The 24,406-nt window shown below is 45.1% G+C and overlaps 1 protein-coding gene across 2 annotated transcripts; it reads left to right on the top strand.

Annotated features, from left to right (window-relative positions):
* Nucleotides 1-42: 42 nt before the first annotated feature.
* On the top strand, nucleotides 43-15,763 carry sphk2 (sphingosine kinase 2). 2 transcript variants are annotated; one of them, XM_036968325.1, is made up of 8 exons: nucleotides 43-1,917; nucleotides 2,271-3,979; nucleotides 6,680-6,829; nucleotides 8,557-8,651; nucleotides 8,729-8,844; nucleotides 11,060-11,263; nucleotides 12,035-13,646; nucleotides 14,003-15,763. In XM_036968325.1, exons 2-8 carry the CDS (start codon nucleotides 3,517-3,519, stop codon nucleotides 14,063-14,065), a joined length of 2,703 nt encoding a protein of 900 aa, XP_036824220.1. In that variant the 5' UTR covers nucleotides 43-1,917; nucleotides 2,271-3,516; the 3' UTR covers nucleotides 14,066-15,763. The 2 variants fall into 2 exon arrangements, with proteins under 2 accessions (XP_036824220.1, XP_036824212.1); XM_036968317.1 differs by having other exon boundaries at nucleotides 43-208.
* The last annotated feature ends 8,643 nt before the right edge of the window (nucleotides 15,764-24,406 follow it).

Genomic DNA, 24,406 nt, shown 5'->3' on the forward strand with positions numbered 1-24,406 from the left:
ACACTCACTATCTGTGGCCTCCACAATGCGGTGCACTGGCGCCGTTAACTATTGGAGAATGTCGGTAGGTCCGGAATGTCTTTCCTTATCAGGATTGGACTTCCTCCCCGCCGCTCAAACTATCCAGTCCTCCCGTGTTTCATACACGCTTCCTGGAGGATAACCACAGCCGTCCTACGGAGCAAGCAAGCCGGGGAGGTAGAATGAGGTAATTTGAGTTCAGTCTATACAGTTGGATTAATATTTACACGGTTATTTTACCAATTGAGTATTAAGTAGCTATCTCCAAGCTAGCTAGTCAGCATATTGTTGCTAGCTGACGTTAGTGAAATGACATTGTTTAGCTAGCTAATGACAAAATGATGGCCAGCCGGATAGCGCCTTGCTGCTAACGTTAGATATTGTGGCTAGACCGAGTTTTTAGCCAGGATAAACAACCAGTTGCGTTTATAACGTTATAGCTAGCCAATACATGATTCAACACAGCATTTTTGACTAGCATGCTATCCACTGTAACAAGTTGGGATATCTTATATTGCCTAGCTTGCTGCTAACCCCAATTGAACGGTAACTGCTTTGTATACTGTATTCCCTGGCGATGGCTACTGTAGCTACCAGTCAACACAACATGGGTAACTGTAACAATTTCAAACGTCAGAAGTAGCTAGCTAACTTATCAGCTAGCTTGCAATAGTTACGCTATGAGTATTAACTGTAGTTAACGCTTGTCATTTGCTAACGTTAGATCGCTACGACACTAGTAGCTCGATGGCTTCATTCTAAGCCAACGTTATTTGTCAGTCGCTCTATCCTACTAGCTAGCCACTTGAGAACAGATCACACATTTCTAAACAATGTTGTGTGCAAGACTGCCAAATGGATCCTAAATGTTCCGAGCACGGTCTTGGTAAAACCAAATTAGAGCGGCGATACCAGCCACCCTGCAAATGCACCAAGGTACCCGCACGAGCAAATGCACCAAGGTACCCGCACGAGCAAATGCACCAAGTATTTTTTTCTTTAATCAGAGGCTGCATATCTGCCAAGTCTTGATTGTCAGCACCTTAGATAAGTTATAGACTGAACATAACAATTAATACTTAAAGGGAAGCCTCTTATGGGTCAGTTTTGTTATGTAGTCTATGATGACTGAATCTGAATGATAGACACTTAATTCAAGGTTTTCCAGGCTTCATGTTAACCAACACATTGTGTTTTCAGTCCATAGTATTTCACTAGTAACAATGTAAAGAACCAATTGGTGATGACTGAGTAAACAATATTTGAAGGTCGCTACGAGTTATGCCTGCCGAAGTCAGTCCTGGGCAAGAATCTGTCTAGTAGGCTAATCCGTCAATGAATCATACTTCCACTGGTTACAAATTGTGAAAGAGACTGTCTGGACAAACGCCATCCGTCAATGTGTCCACCAAACTCGGTTAATTTCATTAGGCATACGTGGTAATAAACCAGTGCTCATTTACCCAAATTAGGTCGTCGCATCAGTGAGCACAGATGTCAGGAACGTGTGATTCTAAATCAGCGTGGTTTAGCCATCATGGCATGACTTCAAGGAATCCTGGACATGGGGATAAAGCATGCACACAGATTGCCTAATCCAGTTTGAACCACAATCTCTCACGAGTTTGCTGCCCTGCTTTCACTTCTGCAACTGGCCAAAGAGTCACTCACCTTTTGGAACAATATAAACCTGTATCGGACTGTGAAACACGCATACGCACCACTCTAAACGTAGAAGCAGGACATGGTGAGGGAGCCTGTCTCGGTCACTCGGCTGGATTGTTGGAAAAGTTGATTTGAAAGTCATTTCCTCTTTGTTTTCTACTGTTCTATTGTTTTCATAATGACTGCCTTACAAGGTGCTACTGCACATGTTTTTGTCAACGAAACATGAAGGTACTTTTGGGTGGAGTGACATTGATACTAGAACTGGGAAGATAAACTGAAAATTATCGTCACCAATCACTTATTGCAGGCATTTTACTGATATTGTTCATTATGATTAGTACTAGCCTATACTAGAGAAAAGTGGAGTTTAAATTGAAATAAGTTTGCTAATATGGGTGATTGTTAATGGGACAATTGATGGCTACAACCATCAAACTAGTAGTACTAGTTTTAAAGGGACATTTTTATTGATACTAGTCACTTCCTTTGTGCTTCTTCAGCACTTGAATATATAGACTGAGTACTTTCTGCTGGAACACATTGGAAGCTAATGGATTACTAATACCAGTGTTTCCCTCTAGGTATACTTATCTATGTGAAGGAACATGGACCCTTGAACTCAAGAAATGACAACCCCCCCCCCCCGCACAATCTAGTAAAATGTTTGAGTTTTTATCTGTTTTGTTTGGTTTTCCATCTCTGTCTTTGATGGAAAACAACTGATTATGTGGCATTTTTCATTCAGATGACACTTAGAATTGGACATGGACCCCGTTGCTATCTCACTACTGTAAAGCCTGATTGTCTCTTGAAGAGTACTATTTAAATTCTACCTTGACACACCTTTCTCCTGCCTCCACATATCTCTCATTTCTGTGGAAGACCGGGACGCTTGACGTCAGCACTTAACACACAATATTCCACTGCAATCTAGTGCTAATTAAATTGCTGTAGCCTCCTTGCAAGACCAAGGTGTGTTCATTTTTGTCTGGTTCATAGTTAAGATTTGTTGTATTTTATGTTATTTAAACTCTTGTTTGACATGTAGCTGTCATTTCTAAGCTGCACTTTATTGATAAATATCAAGATAATTTCAAACTGTAATTTAAGCATATCTTTGAGTTTTGTATATTTTTTTAATCTTTAGGGGTATATATATTCTGTTTTAGTTTTAAACTGGAAAAGCATATCGTTTTTGTTTACAAGCCTCATGTCTATCATTCCGAAATGGACAAATCTAGAATCTGATAGCATTTAAGGACAAGGCAGACATAATCTGGAATTGACAGATCTAAGATCGATCCTTGTCTTCGGCATTTGCATTGTGAAGGCTGGTGTTTTCCATTGTTTTTATCTGTTCCTCTGTTGACACACTAAAGAGAACAATCTCCATTTGAAAGCCAGTGGGATCGTACAATACTTCTTTGAGTGCAGATGGATTTCACATGTCAAACTCAGAGGTGCTTTTGTGGCGTTGCCTTTGGAATTCAAGCACTGAAGTGGAAGAATGATTTTAAGGAGGTTTCAGGGATAAATAACTTGTGTTTTAGTTTTTAAGACAGACTGACAGGTCTATAGTTATATTTTGGTCTTCCCAGCAGATCCTAAGGAGAGGTGCTTCTATTTGATTCTCCTTTAAGGTGGCCATCAGTCGCCGAACTGAACTGACATGTGTATCACTACCTGAATTTAAACAGACTTATTCCATCCAACAAACTTCCAACTGCATGAAACACTCACACACCGTCCACCTGTCAGGAAACAGACCTTACCTACCCTAAACCTGAGGGTTGGAAATCCGCTCCCGTCAAGCCCCCCACACTAAGGATGCGTTCCCCAGAGCCCCCCATCCCATCCCCAGCTGAGGCCCTACTCCACTGCCAGTTCGGGGGCTGGGCAACGGGCAGCAGCTGCAACAACAGCTGCCCCAACAGCCCTGGAGGTCCTGGGGGTCTGTCATCCCCTTCTCCCTCCCCCAGCCCCTCTGCTGCCTCCAGCTATGCCTTGACCCTCACCCCTTCCCACATCCACGTCCAGCGTCTGGCCCCCCGCACTGGTAAAGAGGCACGTCTAATACTACCCCTGTCAGAGCTGGCAGGGTGCAGCTGTCCCCGCGCCCCTGCTCCCCCTTTGCTGGTCCTATACTGGTATCCCCCGGGGAGGCGGAGGAAGGGGGTGTCCAGGAGGAGACAGGTGAGGGTGTACCTGGCTGAGGCCAGGGTGGAGGCTGAGAGGTGGTCCACTGCTATACAATGTCTGCTCAGGGGAGTCGCCATCACTGCTGACACGGGTGAGTGTGTGTTCCACTAACACAGCTACAATCAGTTATCTTGTCTGTTTGTATGCTATGTTACAGTCCAGGCACACTATGTGTAGGGTCTGAGGTTATTGTAACATCCCAGTTGTTGGAATCAGTCTGTTATTCTAATGTCCATCATAAAGACTGGCACAGTGTCACTGTGAGAGAGTCACCGTGAGAGAGAATGAAGCCAAATCAGCACTCGTTATGGCGTTTGGCGTCGACTACTTCCTATCCTGTGTACAGACTGTAACTGTGCCTTTTATTAACTTTATGAGCACCATTCACTCCATAAAGTTTGTTTCCATTACTGGGAGTGTTTATGTTAGTTATTGTTAACTGGAGTCATACTGGGTGATCTGAGGTCCTTTTGATGTAGGAGGCCAGAGGATACAAGGGAATATAGGCTTAGGCTACTGTATGAATGCATTGCATGTTCTAACAGATACAGGCTAGTTCAGCTAATTTCTGACCATGCTAGATATAGGCTACTGCATAATGGCTGTAGGAAACTGTATAATGGCCATGTGATAAGGAATGAATGGATATAGGCCAATGCTATTGTACTGTATGTACATACATACATAAAGCATGCTATGTTCAGTCAGGAGACCTGACTATTAAAAGGCTAAAGTATTGTTTAAGGGTTCATTCATGTATGTGAACAAACATGTTATTTAATCTTTCTTGGCTGTGTGTGTGTGTGTGTGTGTGTGTGTGTGTGGGCGTGTGTGGGCTAGGTTATCCCTTTAACACTTAATTTCCTCTACTTTCTCTGTCTCTGCTCTTATCTGTCCTGCACACACGGTCTGTATCATTCAGCGTCTAACCAACACAGCATCTCTCCCTCCCTTCCAACTAACTCCCACCCCTCACCAAGACGAGCTCCCTCCCTTCCAACTAACTCCCACCCCTCACCAAGACAGCCTCCCTCCCTTCCAACTAACTCCCACCCCTCACCAAGACAGCCTCCCTTCCTTCCAACTAACTCCCACCCCTCACCAAGACAGCCTCCCTTCCCACTAACTCCCACCCCTCACCAACACTGCCTCCCTCCCTTCCAACTAACTCCCACCCCTCACCAAGACAGCCTCCCTCCCTTCCCACTAACTCCCACCCCTCACCAACAATGCCTCCCTCCCTTCCCACTAACTCCCACCCCTCACCAACACTGCCTCCCTCCCTTCCCACTAACACCCACCCCTCACCAACACTGCCTCCCTCCATTCCCACTAACTCCCACCCCTCACCAACACTGCCTTCCTCCCTTCCCACTAACACCCACCCCTCACCAACACTGCCTCCCTCCCTTCCCACTAACTCCCACCCCTCATCAACACTGCCTCCCTCCCTTCCCACTAACTCCCACCCCTCACCAACACTACCTCCCTCCCTTCCCACTAACTCCCACCCCTCACCAACACTGCCTCCCTCCCTTCCCACTAACTCCCACCCCTCACCAACACTGCCTCCCTCCCTTCCCACTAACTCCCACCCCTCACCAACACTACCTCCCTCCCTTCCCACTAACTCCCACCCCTCACTCACCAACATCTATTATCCATTTCAACATTTCAACATTCCCTTTTCTTCCATTTGTTTTGACTCTCCCTCACTCATTATATCTCTCTCTCTTGTCTCCTTCCTCTATCCCAAACACTCTTATTTTCTCAGTCTCTGTGCATTAGTCTACACCCTCAGTGTCTGTCTGTGCATCCTCCCCCCATAGTCTTTCATCCTTGCTGTCTTTACACATTTTTTAGTCTCCTCTCCTCCTCCTGTCTCCTCTAATCCATATATCTGCCCTCTGTCCTCTATTGTTTTGTACCTCCTTCCTTCCTGCTGTCTGCATTTCTTTATCTTCCTCTTTCAATGTCCTCCCTCTTTCTCCTTTCCCAGTTACTACCCCTCTCTCTCTCTCTCTCTCTCTCTCTCTCTCTCCCCTGCTCTATTCATCACACACTGTCTAACTATCTCCACTGTTTGTAACTCTATCTCCTCTCTTATCTCTCTCTCCTTATCTCTCTAACTCCTTGTACTCTGTCTAGTCTGTTGCTCTCCCCTGCAGTGTGAATTAGACAACCTCCTAGCTGCTGGTTCTGCTTCTATAATGGCTTTAGTCAGAGATGTGTGCCGTTAGTATTTGGTCCACTTCAACCCTATACAGTAGGTGCTGCTGTGTAGATAGGGCTCTGCTTGTTATTACCAGGTGTTTTGTGGAAGACTAAACACTGAAGTGTTCAGTTAGTACCTTGTTTCCTGTCCTGGGCCTTGAGGGCCTTTTCATTCTACAAGATGTAATTATATAGAGCCATTAGTCAAATGGAATCATTATTACTTATCTGGTCAGAGATAGTCCCTTTCAGATGAGCTGAAAGAGGTTTGCCTTGTCACAGATACACTCAAGGTCTAAGGGTGGGAAACACTGTGCTTTATGGCAGGGTTTCCCAAACTCGGTCATCCCCAAATAATCAAAGCTTGATGTTGGTTATTTGAATCAGCTGTGTAGTGCTGGGACAAAACTAAAACATGCACCCGGGGGGGTGGGGGTCCCAGGACTGAGTTTGGGAAACCCAGCTTTATGGCATCACGTACGTTTGTTGTTCTCTTGTACACTGTGAGGACGAAGCCTTGTATTTTTGATAGAACAATCAATCAATTTGTTTCTAATGATTGGCTGCTTTCCCTCAGAAATTGTCAAACGTCTACTGCCCCGTCCCCGAAGGCTGCTGCTATTGGTGAACCCCTTCAGTGGGAGAGGCCAGGCTATGCAGTGGTGTCAGACACACATCCTGCCAATGATCAGAGAGGCTAACATCAGCTACAACCTGATACAGACAGGTAACACACACCGTAATGCCAGCTACAACCTGATACAGACAGGTAACACACACCGTAATGCCAACTACAACCTGATACAGACAGGTAACACACCGTAATGTCGGCTACAACCTGATACAGACAGGTAACACACACCGTAACGTCAGCTCTGCAACCTGATACAGACAGGTAGCACACACCGTAACATCAGCTACAACCTGATACAGACAGGTAGCACACACCGTAACATCAGCTACTACCTGATACAGACAGGTAACACACACCGTAACATCAGCTCTGCAAACTGATACAGACAGGTAACACACACTTTAACGTCAGCTACAACCTGATACAGACAGGTAACACACACTGTAACGTCAGCTCTACAACCTGATACAGACAGGTAACACACACCGTAACATCAGCTCTACAACCTGATACAGACAGGTAACACACACCGTAACATCAGCCACAACCTGATACAGACAGGTAACACACACTGGAACATCAGCTACAACCTGATACAGACAGGTAACACACACTGTAACATCAGCTCTGCAACCTGATACAGACAGGTAACACACACCTTAACGTCAGCTCTGCAACCTGATACAGACAGGTAACACACACTGTAACGTCAGCTCTACAACCTGATACAGACAGGTAACACACACTGTAACATCAGCTCTGCAACCTGATACAGACAGGTAGCACACACCGTAACGTCAGCTACACCCTGATACAGACAGGTAACACACACCGTAACGTCAGCTACAACCTGATACAGACAGGTAGCACACACCGTAACGTCAGCTACAACCTGATACAGACAGGTAGCACACACCGTAACGTCAGCTACAACCTGATACAGACAGGTAACACACTAATGTCAGCTACAACCTAATACAGACAGGTAACACACACCGTAACGTCAGCTACAACCTGATACAGACAGGTGACACACACCGTAACGTCAGCTACAACCTGATACAGACAGGTAGCACACTGTAATGTCAGCTACAACCTAATACAGACAGGTAACACACACCGTAACGTCAGCTCTGCAACCTGATACACACAGGTAGCACACACCGTAACGTCAGCTCTGCAACCTGATACAGACAGGTAACACACACCGTAACGTCAGCTCTGCAACCTGATACAGACAGGTAACACACACCGTAACATCAGCTCTGCAACCTGATAGACAGGTAACACACACCGTAATGTTAACTCTACAACCTGATACAGACAGGTAACACAAACCGTAACATCAGCTACAACCTGATACAGACAGGTAACACACACCGTAACATCAGCTCTGCAACCTGATACAGACAGGTAACACACACCGTAATGTTAGCTCTACAACCTGATACAGACAGGTAACACACACCTTAACATCAGCTCTGCAACCTCAGCCGTTAACCGGTATCACACACCGTAACATCAGCTACAACCTGATACTGACAGGTAACACACACCGTAACATCAGCTCTGCAACCTCAGTCGTTAACCGGTATCACACACCGTAACATCAGCTACAACCTGATACTGACAGGTAACACACACCGTAACATCAGCTCTGCAACCTCAGTCGTTAACCGGTATCACACACCGTAACATCAGCTACAACCTGATACTGACAGGTAACACACACCGTAACATCAGCTCTGCAACCTCAGTCGTTAACCGGTATCACACACATGGGTACAACCTCCTAACAACACATCTCCTTTTGTTCTCAGAGCGACAGAACCATGCCAGAGAGTTGATCAAAGAGATCTCCCTGCCTCAGTGGGACGGCATCATCATCGTCTCTGGAGATGGCCTGCTGCACGAGGTGGGTGGGGGTGTGTGTGTGTGTGTGTGTGTGTGTGTGTGTGTGTGTCTGACTCTGCTCTGCTTTTCTCTCTCCAGGTGATCAATGGTTTGATGGAGCGTCCAGACTGGGAACTAGCAATAAAGACACCTGTAGGTATCCTTCCCTGTGGCTCTGGAAATGCCCTGGCTGGCTCCATCAACCACCATGCGGGGTGGGTCACACACACACATCCAACCAGCTATGTGACACGTGATGACTTGACCAGAGATATGAGACTGATTCAAACATAAACATGCAATAATTTAGAATGTCTTGTTCGATCAATGGTGAGAATGCTGGAGAGACTAGAAGCATTGAAATGAATGAATAGGTTATTCCAGTTCAGAGTTCTGGTCCCATGGTGTGTCTGGATTGAATTAATAATTTCCCTCAGCCTCAAATTCATTCCTCTACCACTTGATACATTTCTCAATGCTGATGAAAATAAACACGCACCTTTACAGTCACATACACACCCACAGTAGTTTTCATTGGAAATAAAAGGTGTGCAGTCTAATTAGCATTGGGACGATATATGATTCTATCGAATATCAGGATGTTTGACATTGCCTAATATGTGAAGTCCAAGATGGTAGCTATATTGTGAAGTCCAAGATGGTAGCTATATTGTGAAGTCCAAGATGGTAGCTATATCGTGAAGTCCAAGATGGTAGCTATATCGTGAAGTCCAAGATGGTAGCTATATCGTAAAGTCCAAGATGGTAGCTATATCGTGAAGTCCAAGATGGTAGCTATATCGTGAAGTCCAAGATGGTAGCTATATCGTGAAGTCCAAGATGGTAGCTATATCGTGAAGTCCAAGATGGTAGCTATATCGTGAAGTCCAAGATGGTAGCTATATCGTGAAGTCCAAGATGGTAGCTATATCGTGAAGTCCAAGATGGTAGCTATATCGTGAAGTCCAAGATGGTAGCTATATCGTGAAGTCCAAGATGGTAGCTATATCGTGAAGTCCAAGATGGTAGCTATATCGTGAAGTCCAAGATGGTAGCTATATCGTGAAGTCCAAGATGGTAGCTATATCGTGAAGTCCAAGATGGTAGCTATATCGGGATGTGCAAGACTTCTGTATTTGAACTTTAAAAATCGAACGGTGCAGTCTTATAAGTTCGGCTGCAACGATATGTTGAAAATGAAGTCTAAATAAATGAAGACATTTTTTTGCCTTACTATGATTATTTCATGAGAATGTGACTAGAAAATCATATATAAGGACAAAACTTGCAAAGTCTGGAATTATTTAGTCAAAATTGGTGGCTGGTTCGATTCCAGGCTGTATCACAACCGGCTGTGATCGGAAGTCCCATAGGGCGGTGCACAATAGCCCAGTGTCGTCCGGGTTGGGAGGATTTGTCTGGGGTAGACCGTCATTCTAAATAAGAATTTGTTCTTAACTGACTTGACTCATTTTTTATTGAACCTTTATTTAACTAGGCAAGTCAGTTAAGAACACATTCTTATTTACAATGACGGCCTACCAGGGAACAGTGGGTTAACTGCCTGTTCAGGGGCAGAACGACAGACTTTTACCTTGTCAGCTCGGGGATTCGATCCAGCAATGGCCCAACACTCTATTCACTAGGATTCCTGCTGCCCCAAAAGTTAAAGGTTAAATAAAAAAGAGGAAATAAAGTAATAAAGTCCCCAAACGATCATATCGGATATCACAATATTTGGAGTAGCATATCGTAGAAGAGGTCTCCCCAAATATCACCCAACCTTAATTCTAATCACGGTCAACCTTTAGACTTTAGTTTCTTGATGAACAGCCCATTGGCCCTATTACATTGCAGTAGTAGGCTTCAGTTTCTTGATGTACAGCCCATTGGCCTTATTAAAGTACTGTAGACTTTAGCATCTTCAACTAATTCTTATGCCTCTCATATTGTTTTATCAGCTGTTTCAACGAATCATCGAGACTGATAGAGATATTCTCTCTTCCCTCCCTTTCTCTCCTGCTCCCCACTCCCTCCCTCCCTTTCTCTTACCCCCACTATTCCCTCCCTCCCTCTTTCTCCTACCCCCACTATTCCCTCCCTCTATGTCCTGTTATTTCTTGAGTTCTCTCCTTTATCTCTGGAAGACACGTCAATAAATGAGTCCAGTCAATATAGTTCAGTCTGTTCTTTCATCTCTCTCCTTCTTATCTCTTGTGTTGTCTTTACGATGGTTTGTTTGGCCACCTACGTAACATTCACTGATTGTGTGTGTCATAAACATTGTTTACTTATATTACACAGTATTAATTTCCTCTCTCCTCTCACCTTTCCTCTCTGTATTTTCCATTCCTCTCCCTCTCCACATTCTCACCCTTTCTCCATTCTCTTCCATCCACTGTTTCCCTCTTACTTTTCTCTTCATCCTAGTTATGACATGTGCCTTCGGGAGCCTCTCCTCCTCAACTGCTGTTTTCAGCTCTGCCGTGGTGGAGTCAAGCCCATGGATTTGGTCTCTGTGACAACCAGCCCCGCCCCTTCTCAAAATGGCCGCCCGGGTCTTCCCAGAAGGATGTTCTCCTTTCTGTCTGTGGCCTGGGGCTTTGTGTCTGACGTGGACATCGAGAGTGAGAGGTGTGTGTGTTAAAGTTAATGGCGTGGCTGCGGTGCCGAGTTCTCTAGAGTCCCGATAGCTAGCTTCTGCACTTGTGCGGGATTCTCTATTTTACTGCTCCCTCTGCAGACACAGCTTATCAAACACAAGCAGTACACTGAAGGGCAGTTTTTTCCATCATCATTGCAAACATTGGCTAAGCAGGAGGCAGTCAAAGCTACTCAGGCAAATTTCAGTCATTGTCAAATCGTGCACTACTTGCATGATCATTGAGAAGCAAAATTACAGTTGTATGTGATTTGTGGTTTAAATGCAGATTGTTTTTGCCCCAGTACAATGTGTAGACAGTTTCCTACATGTGCTACTGCAATATCCTTAGTTACAAGAGACAAAGTTGTAGCCTACATTAGCATACTAATATACTAACATATATATATATATTTTGTAATTTTGGTTCAAATAGCTGCAGGTTTTATATCAATTTGAGGCAGAGATGCAGGCTCTACCATGTCTATCAAAAAGGTTGATAGGAAGGGTTCAGAAGAGGCTGAGTAAAGTGAGAAATGTGAAGGGAGGTGGATGTGTGTAAACTAACACATGGGCAGAACGTGATTCGGTTCTTTAACTCTGGGGAAGAGGCTTCCAGGGTGACGGTCACTCATCCATAAATTAAGTACATGCAATCTTTCACTGTACCTCCTTGATCACTTTTATTCCTAATGAATAAGTAATGTGTTATGTTCTCTGTTGTTGCCCCGGTAACTAAATGCTGTAATGGTGTGATGTTGCAGGTACCGGGGTCTGGGGTCGGCACGGTTCACCCTGGGCACTCTGGTCCGCCTGGCCTCCCTGCGCTCCTATAAGGGCCGTCTGTCCTACCTGCCCCCCTCCATAGTCGCCACATCCCCAGACGCCATCCCTCCGCCCCTGCGCAGACCCCTGTCCCGCAGCATCACTGAGGGCCTGGAGGGCTTCTGCCACACCCCCATCCAACGCACTAGCTCTGACATGGGCCTCAGCGAACAGAGGAGTCTGAGGAAGGTAGACACGGAGAGGGAGAGGGAGAGAGAGATGGAGAGGCAAAGAGAGAGGGAGAGGAGGAGGGAGAGGGCCAGGGGAGGGGGAACAGGGGTGGTCAGGGCGAGTAGCTTGGCAGAGGATAGAGAGAGAGAGATGGAGGGTGAGGCGGGGAGGTCAGGGACAAGTTCGGAGAGATCTGGGACGAGTTCGGAGTCGAACGAAAGGGAAGATTACAGGATGGGAAGGGAGGATGGGATGACGAGGAACATGGAAGAAACGCCAGATGAGGAAAGAGAAGACGGAACGATGGAGCAGGACTCAGGGGTGATAGAGGATATAGAGGAGAGAGTGAGGAATGGGGAAGGTAGCAGCGGCTCAATGGATGGAGTGATGGAAGCGAAGGAGGTTGGAGAGGAGTACGGGGGGGACATGGGGCGAGAGCCCAACGAGGACCCAGAGGGGTGTTACTCGTACCCTGACAACCTCCAGCAGACCAGACTGGCTCTAAGGAAGAACTCTGCCCCTTCCAGCCAGATAGCTAACGCCTTCTTTAGCCAGCCCCTCAGCCAGGAGGCTGACCCCATGTCTGGAGCCTCGTACAGGGCAGAAGAGATGGATCTGAACGAAACATACTTCCAGAAAGAAGCTTACCCACTGGACATCGCCCGGGAGAGAGCCCTCACCATATCCTCTCCCTTCAGACACTCTCCTTTCTCCTTCAAGCCCAAATCTCTGGACCAGAACGCATCCCGCCCCAGACCCCTATCCCTCCTCCACCACCCCCACTCCAACTCCCTACCCCCTAAACTCCCCTCCCTGTCCCTCTCCCTCTCTCCCACGCCCCCTTCCTCCCCGTCCTGCGCCTCCCCTCACTCCTCTTCCTACCTCGTTCCGCGCCCCAACACACCCAACTCTACTTCCCCTTCCCCGTCTCTCCAGTCCCCCTCCTTTACCTTTGACATTGCAGAGCCTGCTGGACCCCTCAAGAACCGCCCCCCCGTCTCACTCCCTTTCAATCCCCCCAGGGATGACCTCCTGCCCCCCTTGGACCAGGCCCTGCCGACCCGGGACTGGGTGACCATCGAGGGGGACTTTGTGCTTGTGCTGGCCATCTACCAGTCCCATCTCGGGGCAGACCTCCACGCCGCCCCCCAAGCCAGGTTTGACGATGGGCTGATCCACCTGACATTTGTGCGGGCAGGGATCTCCAGAGCCACCCTGCTCCGTCTGTTCCTGGCCATGGAGAGGGGGGCACACCTGTCTCTCAGCTCCCCCTATGTGAGCCACGTCCCAGCCAGGGCCTTCAGGCTGCAGCCCCTCTCCCCACGAGGAACACTCACTGTGGACGGGGAACTGGTGCCATACGGCCCGCTGCAGGCACAGGTAGAGAGAGCGATGGAGTGAGAAAGTGGAGTGGGCAGTTGCTAAGATTTTAAAACTGATTTCGAAAGCTTTATTAAAATAAATATTTTTACTAACAATCCCAGCTCGTAAGTGCATGTAAATCCACTCCACATCTATAGTACTGAACTGGTGTATTGTCTTCGGTATGATGTTACCCTCTGTATTCTGCCTGTATTATATTAAACCCTTGATGATGGCCTATCACTTCAGTGCAACAAAAGCTGTTAGACTTTTCTCTGGTATATTAATAACCACATTATACACTTCTAATACCTATCTTTAGTTCCCTTCTCTAAAGTATTCTACTAATCACTCTATCGGTTTGTCTCCCTCAGATCCATCCCTCCATGTCCCGGCTCATTGTCGGCGACTCTGGAGTGAAGATCACCCGATTCTGACAAGGGATTGGCTGACCAGATCAGCTGATACGGCGCTCTCTCCAACTATATAATCTCTGTTGCCATCTATGTTCACAGAGAAAGGGGAGAAAAAAGCCTCAGAGACTGAAAATAGCCAAAATAATTTCTGGGGTTTAATGGAAGGGATCACCTGCTGAGCAGAGCGGCGGTGCAGGACGCAAGCCGAGGGATTAATAGAGAATTTTAAAAACGGATGAAAACGAGCTTTGTTGCACAGCTGTTGGATTACACTCCGTTTATCCTGAGAAGCCTGTACCTGCATAGCCATGGGAACAAAATAGGGGGGGGGAACAAGTTGAATGTGTATGGGGGAGTGTGTATTCGGTGCATGTGTGTGGTGTATACATTCTAGTATGCACAAATGGCATGCAGAGATGCATATTTCCTGACCTTGCCTTACAGAGTTCAGATGTCTTTGTTCTCTATCAAAGCTGTCCTAGAACAGTTCTAGAACTATTTCAGAGGGAGCCACACCCTCATGCAAATGTAGATCCCCTTCCGTATTGGAACCACTGTCCTTCCCTGTAATGCCTTAAAGTACAACTCCTGTGACTTTGCCCTTTCAGTCTTATATAAGAAGCCTAAACCTGCGACAACGCAAATCTCCATTCACCAGAGGCTGGTGGGAGGAGCTATAGGAGGACGGGCTCATTGTAAAGACTGAAATGGAATTAATGGAACGGTATCAAACCCATACAAAACCCCATGTTTGACTCTGTTCTATTTATTCCATTCCAGCCATGACAATGAGCCTGTCCTCATATAGGTCCCCCCACCAGCCTCCTCTGCCATCCAGGTATATCAGAAGGGACCGTCCACTACAGGAAAAACAAAGCAAAGCTAATGAGCATACTGTGGTGTTAAGTTTGTATTGGTGTGTATGTAATATCTGTGCACAAAGGAAGTTAATTAGCAATCCCATGGAGACGATTACTCCTAGAATAAACCAGTAAAGATAGATCAACACTGAAATAAATATAAATCTCATTGAGTCCTTTTACACGGGTATTCCACAATAGGATAGATGAGACTGTTGAACAGTAGCCATCATGGGTTATAGTGCATTTGCCTGTTTTTCTTAGAAAAAAGGGTGCATGATGATGATGCTAGATTATGAAGTTGCAACAGAGTGAACACGAGACTGTTGCTTGATCAAGTTTCATGTATGTTGTCACGGAATCCTCAAAGTCTCACAAAGACCCAGAATGCTGGTTGTTTTCAGCAAATAGTCACTAGTTCCACATGTTTAAACTGCCTTTTTACATACCTCTGTTGTAGTCCGTTTTAATTGATATAATTGTGAGTAGATTCTGAAGTGTTATGCAGCTGCAGAAAATCAACACTCGATTGTATTCTATCTCTTAGATAAAGATTGCTGTTGAAAGGAACAAGATGTACTTGTCTTGCTGGTGTTATTTACCACATGACAAGCAGATCGTTTCCATAGGAGACAGTTATAATCTTAAACAGACAACATAAACTCAGTAAATGATTGATTACCATCTTGAGGATTTAGCTAGTCACAGACAAGACTGTGCCTCCCAAATCAAATCATAGCCTACATTTCAGAAATGGTTTTCTCAATGGAATGTAGCCTATACAGTTGAAGTCAAAAGTTTACATGCACTTAGGTTGGAGCCATTAAAACTAGTTTTTCAACCACTCCACAAATTTCTTGTTAACAAACTATAGTTTTGGCAAGTCAGTTAGGACATCTACTTTGTGCAAGACACAAGTAATTTTTCCAACAATTGTTTACAGACAGATTATATCACTTATAATTAATTCACTGTATCACAATTCCAGTGGGTCAGAAGTTTACATAAACTAAGTTGACTGTGCCTTTAAACAGCTTGGAAAATTCCAGAAAATGATGTCATGACTTTCGAAGCTTCTGATAGGCTAATTGACGTCAATTGGAGGTGTACCTGTGGATGTATTTCAAGGCCTACCTTCAAACTCAGTGCCTCTTTGCTGGACATCATGGGAAAATCAAAATAAATCAGCCAAGACCTCAGAAAAAAAATGGTAGACCTCCACAAGTCTGGTTCCTCATTGAGAGCAATTTCCAAATGCCTGAAGGTACCACGTTCATCTGTACAAACAATAGTATGCAAGTATAAACACCATGGGACCACGCAAGCGTCATACCGCTCAGGAAGGTGCGAAAAGTGCAAATCAATCCCAGAACAGCAGCAAAGGACCTTGTGTAGATGCTGGAGGAAACGGGTACAAAAGTATCTATATCCACAGTAAAACAAGTCCTATATCGACATAACTTGAAAGGCCGCTCAGAAAGGAATAAGCCACTGCTCCAAAACCGCCATAAAAAAGCCAGACTACAGTTTGCAACTGCACATGGGGACAAAGATTGTATTTTTTGGAGAAATGTCCTCTGGTCTGATGAAACAAAAATAGAACTGTTTGGCCATAATGACCATCGTTCTGTTTGGAGGCTTGCAAGCCGAAGAACACCATCCCAACCGTAAAGCATGGGGTGGCAGCATCATGATGTTTGGGGTGCTTTGCTGCAGGAGGGACTGGTAAACTTCACAAAATAGATGGCATCATGCTTCATCTGCTGTTTTCAACTCTCTAGACAGCAGGAGCGGTAGAGATACTCTCAAAGATTGGCTATGAAAAGCCAGCTGACATTTACTCCTGAGGTGCTGACTTGTTGCACCCTCGACAACTACTGTGATTATTATTATTTGACTATGCTGGTCATTTATGAACATTTTAACTTCTTGGCCATGTTCTGTTATAATCTCCACCCGGCACACCCAGAAGAGGACTGGCCACCCCTCATAGCCTGGTTCCTCTCTAGGTTTCTTCCTAGGTTTTGGCCTTTCTAGGGAGTTTTTCCAAGCCACCGTGCTTCTACACCTGCATTTGCTTGCTGTTTGGGGTTTTAGGCTGGGTTTCTGTACAGCACTTTGATATATCAGCTGATGTAAGAAGGTCTATATAAATACATTTGATTTGATCATGAGGATGGAAAATTGTGGATATATTGAAGCAACATCTCAAGACTTCAGTCAGGAAGTTTAAGCTTGATCGCAAATGGGTCTTCCAAATGGACAATGACCCCAAGCATACTTCCAAAGTTGTAGCAAAATGTCTTAAAGACAACAAAGTCAAGGTTTTGAAGTGGCCATCACAAAGCCCTGACCTCAATTCCATAGAAAATGTGTGGGCAGAACTGAAGAAACGTGTGTGAGCAAGGAGGCCTACAAACCTGACTCAGTTACACCAGCTCTTCCCACTTATTGTGGGAAGCTTGTGGAGGACTACCCAAAACGTTTGACCCAAGTTAAACAATTTAAAGGCAATGCTATCAAATACTAATTAAGTGTATGTAAACTTCTGACCCACTGGGAATGTGATGAAAGAAATAAAAGCTGAAATAAATATTTTTTTCTACTATTATTCTGACATTTCACATTCTTAAAATAAAGTGGTGATCCTATCTGACCTAAAACAGGGAATTTCAGCTTCAGCTGTACCTAGTATGTCTATGTTGAACGGGTGTTTTGGTAAACCTTAAAAACATATGATCCTTATGTAATTGTGACCGGAACAAATGTAATATGTCAGGAATGTAATCTCATGAGCATGTATCAATCAGTTATGCCATGTTTGACTGCTCGGGGCTGTTTGGTCCACAGTACCCCCACTGCTTGGTATGGATTAGTCATGTCTGAGTAATTCAAGGCCTCTGTTCTCTTGCCTGCTAATTTTAGGCCCTGTTCAAATACTTTCAGATGCAGCCCTTCCTCTCTTATTTTTTTTATTTAACCTTTACTCCTTCCTCTGAATAATCCCTGATATCACAAGACTTGATAGGTGAAGGCTATGTGATATCCTTGCTGATGCAGTGTCGCTAATCAGTTAGTTTCAGTGATTACTTTAAGGAAGGGAAATATTTCATTTCAAACGGGGCCTTGGTCCCTAGACCAAAGCTGTCCATCCTTGGTCATGCAAAGTAAGTTGACAGGATATACACCAAGCTTCCTTCTATGGCCTGAGGATAAAACATTTCACAAGACTGGAAGGTGGTTCTCGGGCTGGTGTCAGTGCATTATGACAAGTAATTACAAAATATTCACTCTCAATTTTAAGAGACTCGCTGTGACAATTTAAACTTGATGTGTCTGTGACCAGGGTCCTACAACCGGGAATTCGGGAAAACTTTCAATAAATTCCCTGGTTAACTGAATTTTGCAACCCGAGGTGTGACCCCTTGCTAATGCCAGTAAGATGTATTGTCTATTGATGGATTGGCCTGTAATAAACTTGTAATTATTACTACAATGAAAATATATACATAATGTACAGTTCATAGTTATATATTGTTTTTAAAATGTTTTTTCCTTACATTTATTATTTTATCTTGTAAACTTGTCTACCTCTACAAAATGTTATTTTCCTTGCATCAACCCCCCCACCCCTCAGGAGTACCCAACATGTTTTTGTTGTTTATGGAAAGACTGCGTATCTGTTTAGTCCACGTGGCATTGATTTGCTTTAACGGAGGAAAAATAACCCTGCCGACAACATTCTTAGCATATTTATCTGGAAGACAATTGTTTGAAACGTGACTTAATAACAAAGTCCAGCCCTAGTGCCTGTCCGCTGATTTAGTAAGTCTCAGTCCGCTGATAAACAAGGAAGCTGATGCCTCAGAACCTTTTCCTCCATCCCCCTCTCCTCTGACTAATCTACCCCTGCCACAGTGTCTTGTTATTGCCACCCCCTGGCTCCTCTTCCCATGGCCTCCCTCCTTCCTCTCTTTGAAGTAGGCTCTCCTTCCTTTTGATATCTGATCTCTGAACCAGCCTGAAACTCATGTCTGTCTTTGTTGTATCTCAGAGAGCCTGATCAAATACATTGAAATGCTACCTTCCTTAGGTAATCACTGAATTGACAAGGTTGGATTGCAAACACGTGACAGGGAGGGAACCTTGCCTTCTCACAATACGATCATTTCTGGATCAGCAGGAGAAAGGATGCATTTTCCCTTCCTTGACACTCATCTATGGTGGGGGTCTTTATAAAGACCAATGTCTCATCCTTTTGTGTTGGACATTTGTCGGGCAAAAAACTATATTGGCATATGTTTTCCCTAGGTCCAAATTCTATTAGAATTTGGAGTTATTTGACACTCCAGAGTACATTACATAATCATGTAGCTGCCCATATGATTTGCAGGTCTGCCCTGGGAGAGGTCACAGCTGACCTTTTCTCAGTGATGATAAGGAAGTAAGTGCTGAACATTGTCCCTCACCTAATCATTAAAGGCAGTCAACTTTTTTTTTTTGTGTTTTACATATATTTCCACACTGAAGTTGGAATAATACTGTCAAAATGTGGATAATGCCCCCCTTTTAGTGAAAGAGCTGTTTGAAAATACTGCAACAAAAATTCAGCCTGTTTTGGTGGAATGGAGCTTTGGCCTTTCCATGGTGATGTCACCATGTGGTAAATTAGTTAATAGACAAATCAAAAGCTAACATTATTTGTCACATGCACCGAATACAACAATTGTAAACCTTACTGTGAAATGCTTACTTACAAGCCCTTAACCAACAGTCAAATCAAATTGATTTACATCAGCTGATATCTCAAACTGCTGTACAGAAACCCAGCCTAAAACCCCAAACAGCAAGCAATGCAGGTGTAGAAGCACGGTGGCTAGGAAAAACTCCCTAGAAAGGCCAAAACTCAGGAAGAAACCTAGAGAGGAACCAGGCTATGAGGGGTGGCCAGTCCTCTTCTGGCTGTGCCGGTTGGAGATTATAACAGAACATGGCCAAGATGTTAAAATGTTCATTATTGACCCGCATGGTCAAATAATAATAATCACAGTAGTTGTCGAGGGTGCAACAAGTCAGCACCTCAGGAGTAAATGTCAGTTGGCTTTTCATAGCCAATCATTAAGAGTATTTCTACCGCTCCTGCTGTCTAGAGAGTTGAAAACAGCAGGTCTGGGACAGGTAGCACATCCGGTGAACAGGTCAAGGTTCCATAGCCGCAGGCAGAACAGTTGAAACCGGAGCAGCAGCACGGCCAGCTGGATTGGGGACAGCAAGGAGTTATCATGCCAGGTAGTCCTGAGGCATGGTGCTACGGCTCAGGTCCTCCGAGAGAGAGAAAGAAAGAGAGAAATAGAGAGAGCATTCTTAAATTCACACAGGACAAGACAGGAGAAGTACTCCAGATATAACAAACTAACCCTAGCCCCCGACACAAACTACTGCAGAATAAATATTGAAGGCTGAGACAGGAGACACTGTGGCCCCAATTTGCCAAAGCACAGCCCCCACACCACTAGAGGGATATCTTCAACCACCAACTTACCATCCTGAGACAAGGCCAAGTATAGCCCACAAAGATCTCCGCCGGGGCGCCAACCCAGACAGGAAGATCACGTCAGTGACTCGACCCACTCAAGTGACGCACCCTTCCTAGAGACGGCATGAAAGAGCACCAGTAAGCCAGTGACTCAGCCCCTGTAATAGGGTTAGAGGCAGAGAATCCCAGTGGAGAGAGGGGAACCGGCCAGGCAGAGACAGCAAGGGCGGTTCGTTGCTCCAGAGCCTTTCCGTTCACCTTCACACTCCTGGGCCAGACTACACTCAATCACATGACCCACTGAAGAGATGAGTCTTTAGTAAAGACTTAAAGGTTGAGACCGAGTCTGCGTCTCTCACATGGGTAGGCATTCCATAAAATGGAGCTATATAGGAGAAAGCCCTGCCTCCAGCTGTTTGCTTAGAAATTCTAGGGACAATTAGGAGGCCTGCCCTTGCCTTAACAGGAAGCCAGTGTAGGGAGGCTAGCACTGGAGTAATAATCACATTTTTTGGTTGTAGTCGGGATTCTAGCAGCCGTATTTAACACTAACTGAAGTTTATTTAGTGCTTTATCCGGGTAGCCGGAAAGTAGAGCATTGCAGTAGTCTAACCTAGAAGTAACAAAAGCATGGATTACATTTTCTGCATCATTTTTGGACAGAAATTTTCAGATTTTTGCAATGTTTTTTTTTTTTTTTTTTTTTGAATTTTACCCCTTTTTCTCCCCAATTTCGTGGTATCCAATTGTTGTAGTAGCTACTATCTTGTCTCATCGCTACAACTCCCGTACGGGCTCGGGAGAGACGAAGGTTGAAAGTCATGCGTCCTCCGATACACAACCCAACCAAGCCGCACTGCTTCTTAACACAGCACGCATCCAACCCGGAATCCAGCCGCACCAATGCGCCGGAGGAAACACCGTGCACCTGGTTAGCGCACACTGCGCCCAGCCCGCCACAGGAGTCGCTGGTGCGCGATGAGACAAGGACACCCCTACCGACTAAGCCTTCCCTAACCCGGGCGACGCTAGGCCAATTGTGCGTCGCCCCATGGACCTCCCGGTCGCGGCCGGTTACGACAGAGCCTGGGTGCGAACCCAGGGACTCTGATGGCACAGCTGGCGCTGCAGTACAGCGCCCTTAACCACTGCGCCACCCGGGAGGCCCAGATTTTTGCAATGTTACGTAGACGGGAAAAAGCTGTCCTTGAAACAGTCTTGATATGTTCGTCAAAAGAGAGATCAGGGTCCAGAGTAACGCTGAGGTCTTTCAAAGTTTTATTTGAGACAACTGTACAACCATCAAGATTAATTCAACAGAAGCTCTCTTTGTTTCTTGGGACCTAGAACAAGCATCTCCGTTTTGTCCGAGTTTAAAAGTAGAAAGTTTGCAGCCATCCACTTCCTTATGTCTGAAATACAGGCTTCTAGCGAGGGCAATTTTGGGGCTTCACCATGTTTCATTGAAATGTACAGCTGTGTGTCATCCGCATAGCAGTGAAAGTTAACATTATGTTTTCGAATGACATCCCCAAGAGGTAAAATATATAGTGAAAACAATAGTGTCCCTAAAACGGAACCTTGAGGAACACTGAAATTTACAGTTGGTTTGTCAGAGGACAAACCATTCACAGAGACAAACTGATATCTTTCCGACAGATAAGATCTAAACCAGGCCAGAACTTGTCCGTGTAGACCAATTTGGGTTTCCAATCTCTCCAAAATAATGTGCTGATCGATGGTATCAAAAGCAGCACTAATGTCTAGGAGCACGAGGACAGATGCAGAGCCTCGGTCTGACACCATTAAAAGGTAATTTACCACCTTCACAAGTGCAGTCTCAGTGCTATGATGGGGTCTAAAACCAGACTGAAGCATTTCGTATACATTGTTTGTCTTCAGGAAGGCAGTGAGTTGCCGCGCAACAGCTTTTTCCAAAATTTTTGAGAGGAATGTAAGATTCGATATAGGCCGATTAGTTTTTTATATTTTCTGGGTCATGGTTTGGCTTTTTCAAGAGGCTTTATTACTGCCACTTTTAGTGAGTTTGGTACACATCCGGTGGATAGAGAGCCGTTTATTATGTTCAACATAGGAGGCCCAAGCACAGGAAGCAGCTCTTTCAGTAGTTTAGTTGGAATAGGGTCCAGTATGCAGCTTGAAGATTTAGAGGCCATGATTATTTTCATTATTGTGTCAAGAGATATAGTACTAAAACACTTGAGTGGCTCCCTTGATCCTAGGTCCTGGCAGAGTTGTGCAGACTCAGGACAACTGAGCTTTGGAGGAATACGCAGATTTAAAGAGGAGTCCGTAATTTGCTTTCTAATGATCATTAATTTTTCCTCAAAGAACTTTATGAATTGATTACTGCTGAAGTGAAAGCCATCCTCACTTGGGGAATGCTGCTTTTTAGTTAGCTTTGCGACAGTATCAAAGAGAAATTTCAGATTGTTCTTATTTTCCTCAATTAAGTTGGAAAAATATGGTAATCGAGCAGCAGTGAGGGCTCTTCGATACTGCACGGTACTGTCTTTCCAAGCTAGTCGGAAGACATCCAGTTTGGTGTGTCACCATTTCCGTTCCAATTTTCTGGAAGCTTGCTTCAGAGCTCGGGTATTTTCTATATACCAGGGAGCTAGTTTATGACAAATGTTTTTAGTTTTTTGGGGTGCAACTGCAAGGTTAAATTGAGTTCCTCAGTTTGGTGGTTAACTGATTTCATGACTAGAAGCTATTTTGAGATGTGAGGTATCATGATCTCTTTCAATAATGGCAGGAATGGAGGAGGTCTTTATCCTAGTGAGATTGCTAAGGCGAACACCGCCATGTTTAGTTTTGCCCAACCTAGGTCGAGGCACAGACATGGTCTCAATGGGGATAGCTGAGCTGACTACACTGACTGTGCTAGTGACAGACTCCACTAAGCTAGCTAGCTGGCTAACAGCCTGCTGCCTGGCCTGCACCCTATTTCATTGTGGAGCTAGAGGAGTTAGAGCCCTGTCTATGTTGGTAGATCAGATGAGAGTTCAAGAAAGAATTAAGAAAATATTTACCAAATAAACTACAAAATAAAAATAACACAAAATAACAACAAGGCTATATACAGGGTGTCCTGGTACCGAGTCTATGTGCGGGGGTACAGGTTAGTTGAGGTATTTTGTACATGTAGGGAGGGGTGAAGTGACTATGCATTGATAATAAACAGCGAGAAGCAACAGTGTACAAACCAATTGGAGGGGGTCAGAACTTTGAGGATCTGGAGACCCATGCCAAATCTTTTCCGTCTCGTAAGGGGGAAAAGGTGTTGTCGTGCCCTCTTCACAACTGTCTTGGTGTGTTTGGACCATGATAGTTTGTTGGTGATGTGGACACCAAGGAACTTGAAACTCTCGACCCGCTCCACTACAGCCCCGTCGATGTTAAATGGGGGCCTATTCGGCCCGCCTTTTCCTGTAGTCCACGATCAGCTCCTTTGTCTTGCTCACATTGAGGGAGAGGCTGTTGTCCTGGCACCACACTGCCAGGTCTCTGACTTCCTTATGGGCTGTCTCATCGTTGTCGGTGATCAGGCCTACTACTGTTGTGTCGTCAGCAAACTTAATGGTGTTGGAGTCGTGCTTGGCCACGCAGTTGTGGGTGAACAGGGAGTACAGGAGGGGACTAAGTACACACCCCTGAGGGGCCCCAGTGTTGAGGATCAATGTGGCAGAGGGAGATGTTTAGTCCCAGGGTCCTTAGCTTAGTGGGCACTATGGTGTTGAACACTGTAGTCAATGAACAGCATTCTCAAATAGGTGTTCCTTTTGTCCAGGTGGGAAAGGGCAGTGTGGAGTGCAATTGGGGCGGTATGCGAATTGGAGGTGGTCTTGGGTATCCGGGAGGATGCTGTTGATGTGAGCTATGACCAGCCTTTAAAAGCACTTCATGGCTACAAATGTGGGTGCTACGGGGTGGTAATCATTT

This window comes from Oncorhynchus mykiss, chromosome 3, assembly GCF_013265735.2.
Source record: "Oncorhynchus mykiss isolate Arlee chromosome 3, USDA_OmykA_1.1, whole genome shotgun sequence".
NCBI classification, from domain to species: Eukaryota; Metazoa; Chordata; class Actinopteri; order Salmoniformes; family Salmonidae; genus Oncorhynchus; species Oncorhynchus mykiss.

What these genes read in the sequence shown, in the direction of transcription:
- sphk2 (XM_036968325.1), top strand. Translation starts at nt 3,517, where the DNA reads ATGCGTTCCCCAGAGCCCCCCATCCCATCCCCAGCTGAGGCCCTACTC. An exon ending in CTACAACCTGATACAGACAG is followed by an intron (nt 6,830 to 8,556) that starts GTAACACACACC and finishes TTTTGTTCTCAG; the next exon opens with AGCGACAGAACCATGCCAGA. An exon ending in TCCATCAACCACCATGCGGG is followed by an intron (nt 8,845 to 11,059) that starts GTGGGTCACACA and finishes TCTTCATCCTAG; the next exon opens with TTATGACATGTGCCTTCGGG.